Genomic DNA, 7,837 nt, shown 5'->3' with positions numbered 1-7,837 from the left:
CAAAGATATCTTTCTGTTGTATGATTTAAGTCCGGCAGGAAGTGGTTTAATTTTCAGTTGATAGATATTCTTCCCGGTACACAATAAATTTGTGAAAACAATCATTCCAGGAATATGTCAGCCATCTGTAGCCGATCTCGTATTTGTGCTCGATTCATCCGCGAGTCAAACAAAAGAAGAATTTGGGAAACAGCTGGAGTTGATTAACAATTTTATTGACCATATTGTAATAGGAGAAAATAACCTTCAAGTAGGTGTTATAACATATTCGTTTGAAGCGGTTACTGAGATTTCTATAGGACAGTATAACGATAATGTCACACTTAAAGAAGCGGTAAGAAATATCAAATACAGACCTGGAGCGACTTTTACTGACAAAGGCCTTAAAGCTGCAAAGGAACTATTTGACAGTACATCTAAGAATAGACCATATGGACATATTGCTAAGCGATATGTGTTTGTGTTGACGGATGGTATGTCGACCAAAAGAAAAGCTACAGTCAAGGCCGCGGAAAATCTAAAGTCTACAGTGAACAAGGTCTTGGCTATTGGTAAGTGATCACAAACAGTGTAAGATACGAAGCTGTATGCTACGAATAAATGACTTTTACAGATCTTTTTAATGTTATTCTAGCGCTACAATGTTTATAAACATTCAGGGACACAAGACAAACACCCTGTCTTCTCACCTAGAAAGCATTTTTCCAAGAAATATTTGTACTGCGAGTATACAATGTATATGTATATATATAAATACTGTGTTAAAGTGGACTTATTTAAACGAAGCATGACTACCACTCACTCAATAAGCTCATATTCGGATTAGTTTTATTCGGGTACACAGAAAATCAGATGTCGTCGTCGGAAAAGAATATCTAATATTCGTTTAAGTCATTACACCGTTAATGTATACATAAATTGATCAGTTTGTCGATGATAAAAGACAATAATAAGTAAGTTGATTTTTACTTTGCAGAAAGCGAACGTAGGTGACGTAAGGATGTAAATTAAAACATTCACGTGGTTGCGTCAAACGTGGAGCTGTTTCGAAGTATAAGTAAATACTTACTTTATTAAGGTCGGGTGTTAAAAGAAATAGATCGTTGTTCATGTGTTTTATCGACGTCAGCATGTTTACCTTTAGTAAATTTGTATGATGTGAGTTACAGCATTGCTACGAGTGCATATGTGACAACGGTTTCGCTTAACGTATATTTGTATCACAACAGAAGCCGCTGTATTCGAACTAATATTAGTCTAATGAATAAAGAGTATACAAGTTGTAATAGTGAAATAATGAAGGCGTTTTCGAAGTCAATGAGTGTAAATTAAGAGTTATGTTTTCGTATACTGCCAGAACCAGTAAATAATGTCGCCATTGACCACCACTTTGTCTGTCAATGCACAAAGATACGTTTAAATATGTTTCAACGATTTTATACAACCAAAATAGAAAAGAAGTAAAGTAAATAGAAAGTCTGCCTTTAAACATTAAATTCATTTTTATTTTATATTTAAACGTCAATATTCCAGAGAATAAAGTAAAATATAAAGTATTCTATTTAATTCCACGAACCAGAGCTTAGCCAATAAAATATGTAAGAATTGATTAAAATTCATACGCACAATTGGCATATTGTACATTTCTTCATATTTTGATTAACGATATCCAGTATATTCTTTCATAGTTTGCATAAATTAACTATCTTGTTTTAAACTCTCTGAATTCCAGTAGTAAGAAGGCTGTTAAGGTTTTCATGCAGATGCTTATGTAAGAAATATATATCACTTTTATGCTGATTTTACTATGACAACAACTTACTCTATCGCTTGCGAAATTGCATTTTAAAAGATATCCTGACGGCAAAGAATGTTTCACAATTTGATTTTTGTTCCAGGGGTAGGTAAAGAAGTGTCCCATATTGAGTTGCTTGCCATAGCATCTAAGGAAAATACGGCTACAGGACGTTCATATGTCTACTCTGTTCAAAATTTCAATGCATTGTACGCAGTTGTGAAAGAGTTGGTGCAATTAACGTGTGACGGTACGAACAGTTGTTTTAGTTCAATTTCAAAGCATAACTGTGTTGGCCGTTTAAGAATACACCGCTTAAAATTGATTATTTTATCAGATAATTAATTCATTAATTATATATAATTACAAATGTACATAAAAGTTCCTGTCGAGCTAAAGTCATCAAGAAATATATGTTTACATAATAATACAGAACAGTTTAGATTAATGATGATGTGTGAAACGTTAATTAGACTATTTATAAGTACACTCTGATTTAAAGCTTTTTATTCTTCAGAATGCTCATGGACGACCTCCTCGGACATTGTATTCCTACTAGACATGTCACCGACAATGTCAACTGACAATTTCCAAACTGGTTTAAACGCAATCACATATCTTACACACAAAACATCTGAAATGGAAACGGAAAACAATACGGTCAGAATTGCACTGGTGACGTATGAAGATGGAGCAGACACTCAGCTAAGGAGGGCTTTGAATGACTCGGAAACAAAGCAACTGTTCTTATCGTCGATACAAAGGCTTGTTATCTCAGACGGTAATTGTCAATCTGATAGACACACGTGTGAAACTTCAAAACTAACCGATGCTTTAAAATTTGCTGACAATACTGTATTTGACAACACTGTGAACAAAGGCGATGACAGTCGAGAAATTGTAATAGTACTATCTGATGGGCATGAACGTATCACTGCTGAAATGAATACCGAATTAGATAAGATAAAAAGGGTGGGCAGGTCTGTCTATGCCATAGCGTTAGGCGCAAGAGCAAATATAGGAAATCTACAGGATATAGTGGGGGACCCAGCGCTAGTTTTTTCAGTCTACGACGAATTTACAATAAATTCTTTAGATGCTCTTACGGCAGAATTCTTTTTCAGTTCTTGTGATCTTACAAATGACTTTCTTGACGGCAGCTAAACGAAACTTATGCGATTTTTTTCTACTTTTGTAGCGTCTACTTTTCATAAAGTTGCCGTACATGAAAAAAAAAGCGTTTGATAGTGTCTTACCATTGTTGTTTTCATCAACGAAGTATGTAAACGGATTGACTAATAGCTTCTCGTGTCCCTGTTGAAGAAACAGATGCAAGTTATTGAGCTATACACACATGTTGGACTTAAAAACAACTAAGAATCAAAAGTATAGTTTTTTTCGCCTGACTGTAAATATCTTTCTTTGTTACTTGCCTAATGCAGAAGTACCGAGTACGGTTTCATATACAATAACGCAGTCCTTTTTATACCCCAGTCACACTTACGGCGCGGATAGCTACGGTAGCAGGCTACACTTCGAATTTTGCCCCCGTCAATATTTGTTATAAATAGAACTTCGTGATTTTGGATGTCTGTAAATTAAGGTGAGAGATAATGATTATTAATTCTTTAGAAAATTTATACAGCCGATACATGTAAAATTCTGATGTCAGTTGGAAAACTAACTGCTGGTAGCTTTGTATGATCAATGAGACACCTTTTCGCGGAAAAATTCAAATCACGGAAGGGTTCTGTGCTTGTTGATTGATACTCAGGAACATTTTCGCTATTTTGTGAAAAAAACGAGCTGGATGGGCCCCCATTCCGTTTATGTCCTGGCGTTCAGTAAGGACTATTAAATTGAGAAATGCAATAAAATTGGACATCGTTCTTGCAGCGGGATCATTGCAGGCTGTTCAAAAGGCGCAAAATTGATGATTTTGGCATGCTATTTTTCATGGATGGTGTAAACCTTTTGTTTTGATAACTTTCTTTATTCTTGTATGAGAATCCTGATCTTGCCATTAATTAAAAGCACAAAACATGCACGCAATTTATAAGGTGGCTACACTAATTCTGCTCACAAGGGAAGTGCAATATTGCGACTCGCTACATGTAAGACCGTCCGTGCCCAAAATTTTCGCGTCTAAGTGTACCTTGCTACCTTACGTCTAGACACGGATAGAAACGTAGTAATCCGTATCGATCCGTTCCTGAGCTGTACGGATTGTTACGGATTGATACAGATTACTACTTTAAGGTACGACTACGGTACGAATCGATACGGATTACTACGTTTCCATCCGTGGCTAGACGTATCTATCCTCGCCGTATGTGTGACTGGGGTATTAGTGGAGCTGTGTTTCTTGAACGTGGCTTTTTTCTAATGCATAACTGCTTATTTTTTGTGTGTGGAAATTAATCGGATATTTTGTCTCTTATTACGACAAGTTTAAGACATAAACATTCTACTGCTTTTACATTTCTTAATAGTATTTAAACTGGATCTACATTTTTCGTAAATTTTGATATTAAGCAATGTTCCTTAGTATACATTCAATTTGTAGGGGTTTCTTTACTTGTCACATGATAATCTTGTCTTGAAAACATGTTAAAATGTTTGATTCAAACGACGCACGTCGCCGGACGACAAAACATCATACATCTGTGGTTCACCGCATTCCATACGGTGTCAAAAGTTACATATTAACTTTAGAATTGAACAAACAATAAAATACACGAAATAAAAAAGAAAACGTGTTTGTTCTTGGCGAAGGAAAACAAATTTTTTTTTTATTTTCGAAACACCATGCATCAAATTTTCAAGCCTTTGTTGACACTACATGACAATATTGCTTCGACAATTGTTTTATGTATTTGGGTGTTAGGGGATTACATAAACCATTAAACGGTAGATTTAATAAAGCTTGCAATTTTGACAAGAAAAGTGTGCTTTATTATGCACTTATATGGATACGGATGTAAAAAGTAAAATAATTTTCAATGTGAGTCACCCAGTTTACCCACTTTACTCTCCCGCCCACTTAGCTCAACAGGGAGAGCACAGAACATGAGTTTGATAAAGACATTAATTGTGTCTGAAATATTTCGTTCTCCACCTCTGATGTTTTTTTTCAATTATATTGTAACAGATAAGTTAAATACGTTTTTTTTATTATCGACATTACAAACCAGAGAAGAAAATTGTTGAATGTTAATAACCAGATAAGGGGTCGAGGAGGGACAACTGTGGGATGAGAGAATAAAACGGATAAATAATGAATGAATAATTTTTATCGGCACAGAAAGAACATTTACAGCCGACATTAAAAGAGCAAAGCAAGAAACTAATATTTATGGTTAATGTAGTATGTTCTTTCGAAAATGTGTCCCACAAAAAGAATACAATTTGTGTTTATATGAGTCTAATGTTCTTAAACTTGTCATAGTACAGTCATCCAAGACGATTCGGGTAACTGCACCACTTGAGGGCACCTGAAAATATGTTCAATGGCAGGTTTTGTCATAGAGATAGAATTTGTTCAAGTACGAATTATTAGAAGGTTTTCCACGTGGTGCATTTCAATGTGTCGGTTTTGAATTGAGTAGTGACAATTAAGATTAAATCTTGAACTATTACTTTCATACAATGTAAGCGTGGCTCTTTCATTCATCTAAAAAAGAGAAAACTACACTTACACTTTGCACTTTGCTTAATTATTATTGATGTACGAAGAAAATGTTGCCATATTCATTTTCCATATTTTTCTGATTGGCACGAAGTGCTCATGGTGAGCTAATGTGATAACGCTGTGTCCGTCGTCCGTCGTCTGGAAAAAGTGACATCTGATGGCAAAGAGAGTCATTGCTTGACAGCTATACTTATGTTTGGATATGGTACAACAATACATGAAAACAAACGGACATTCCTGATGAAAGGTATCGAAAAATTAGCATAGCTGTCAAACAATGACTCTCTTTGCCATCAGATATCACTTTTCCAGGTATATAGACAGACCATAAGAAAAAATGTCACGTTAAAAAGCATTGAATTATTTTTCTTGATTACTTGTATCAATCTAATTAATTTTATACTTAAAGGCATTCGATTTAACATTTAAACCAGTTTAGAGGGTAAATAGAAATAACACAAGTGCATAGCCACACCGGGAGAGGAACGTTCCAACGTAAGCCAAGTCTCAACGATGGTTGGTTATGGTATAACTCAGTATGACACGGTTGATATAATTTTCATATATGATAATTACTTTGATTACATTTACTTCTTTTTTTGCATTAACATGTATTCAGATTCTAAATGTAATCGCATAAATTCATTAAAACATTTAGATTTTAAAAAGGGTCGTCTGTTTTTTTGAGTAAATATAGATATTTTGCTATTTTCCAGAGCAAAAATAATTATATTATACGTTTTCAAAAACAATAGTTATAGACAGTCAATGATAAATTAAATGCAATGTCTCAGAAATATATTACTGCAACTGCTTTATCAGAAACACTCAATATCTAATATCATGTTCCTCACTCTAACCGATGATGTTACAAACTCTAAACGAAGACACAGGCAAGCGTTACTGACACCCATCGAAGTATTGCGGCTAAACACATTACTTATATTTGAGTTAAACATACCAGCAGGTCTAAATATGATTGAAAATTTAGATTTTGGTAAGTGTTTAGTAGTTTATTTTGATTTCGTTTTTCCATTAAACAGTTTTCCCAAAATATCTTAGTCAAAATGAAAGGAAATCTTGATTATAATACGGTCTGTAAAAGATCCATTTGAAGCACGGGGAAGCAAATAAGTAACATCAAGCGAGCAAGTTATTGTAGGATATTAGATTTGTATTGAGAAATATGCACCAGTTATGCAGCAGAAATATTGTGCGACTTTAGGAGAGATTTCAAATCAAATATTTCGAATAGGTTGTTCAAAGATGCCTTACAATGGTACAGTTGCAAAACGATTGCTGAAATGAGGTATTTAAAAGAAATTAAGCGGTGGTCTAGTGGATAAGGTGTCAGCCGCTCAATTCGGGGATCGTGGGTTCGAGCCCCACTGGGGTCACGACCATGAATCTCATATGAAACTAGTACATTTGTGCTGGTTTTCTAGAAAGCGGACTCGAGAGTGGTTCCAATAAGCTTAAAACTTTCATCACAATCGAGCTAAAACAAATTAGTATAAACTAAACCAACCAAAATAAATTAAAGAATTCTTTCATGCCAGAGATTATTGGGAGGACAATTTTTCAAGATTCAAGCCTGGCTTTGCCCACAAATGAATGTACTTGATAGTGCTGATTTTGAATCAGGGATCCTAATAGAAAACGATGAATTCGATGGGAAAGCAACGAAAGATACGTCGTTCACAAATATGTTTGATGTGAAAAAATATCACCAAACTCAGGCAACATTTGTATGTTTTCTTTAAGAATTCCTACATAGTTCCAGTTTATCACTACCAACTTTGGGCTGAAATTGTTTAATACTCTGTCTGACAGAACAGGAAGATTGATGTCAGATGAAGGTGAATTGTAGTAATATACAGTCACTTTTCTTCCTTGAACAAGCCCCTGATGGGCGAAGTCCATACATGAATCTGACAAATTGTCCTTCCAATAATCCCTTGCCTGTGCAAAATTATTCTTTACTTTCTTCATTAAGCGTCAATTAAGAAATCGGTTTGCAATAGTTTCATAGTAAAGTATCTTTGAACAACTTAAATGAAATACTTATTGTAGAATATTTCCCGTATCTAAAATGAAGTCGCCTCATCAAATTTACCAAAAGGTCGTTTTTCACTTTTATCATCGCTGGTATATGTATGATTGCTTAATGAAGGTAAACTACCAACTGCTTTAATTTATTCCGCGTCGATCTTATTTGAATGATTTTCGCTCCAACATTTTCACATTCTTTTGTTGTCTGGGCTGATTGCTCTTTATTTACACAACTTAAGTTTCAAGAGGTCCATCGTAAATTTTAGCTAAACATTTTCGTTTTGTTGTTTTATTGGCGA

At 34.7% G+C, this 7,837-nt stretch overlaps 1 protein-coding gene across 1 annotated transcript; it reads left to right on the top strand.

The window, feature by feature from the left end:
• Window positions 1-64: 64 nt before the first annotated feature.
• LOC123533146 (von Willebrand factor A domain-containing protein 2-like) lies at window positions 65-6,154 on the top strand (the record flags this gene model as incomplete). Its single annotated transcript, XM_053534848.1, has 3 exons — window positions 65-551; window positions 1,899-2,045; window positions 2,313-6,154. Coding segments are annotated over 3 exons (1,281 nt in total), but the record flags the coding sequence as incomplete, so codon positions are not given.
• Between the last annotated feature and the right edge of the window lie 1,683 nt (window positions 6,155-7,837).

This window comes from Mercenaria mercenaria, unplaced genomic scaffold, assembly GCF_021730395.1.
Source record: "Mercenaria mercenaria strain notata unplaced genomic scaffold, MADL_Memer_1 contig_4166, whole genome shotgun sequence".
Lineage (NCBI taxonomy): Eukaryota > Metazoa > Mollusca > Bivalvia > Venerida > Veneridae > Mercenaria > Mercenaria mercenaria.
This window is presented reverse-complemented; position numbering and strand designations above follow the sequence as displayed.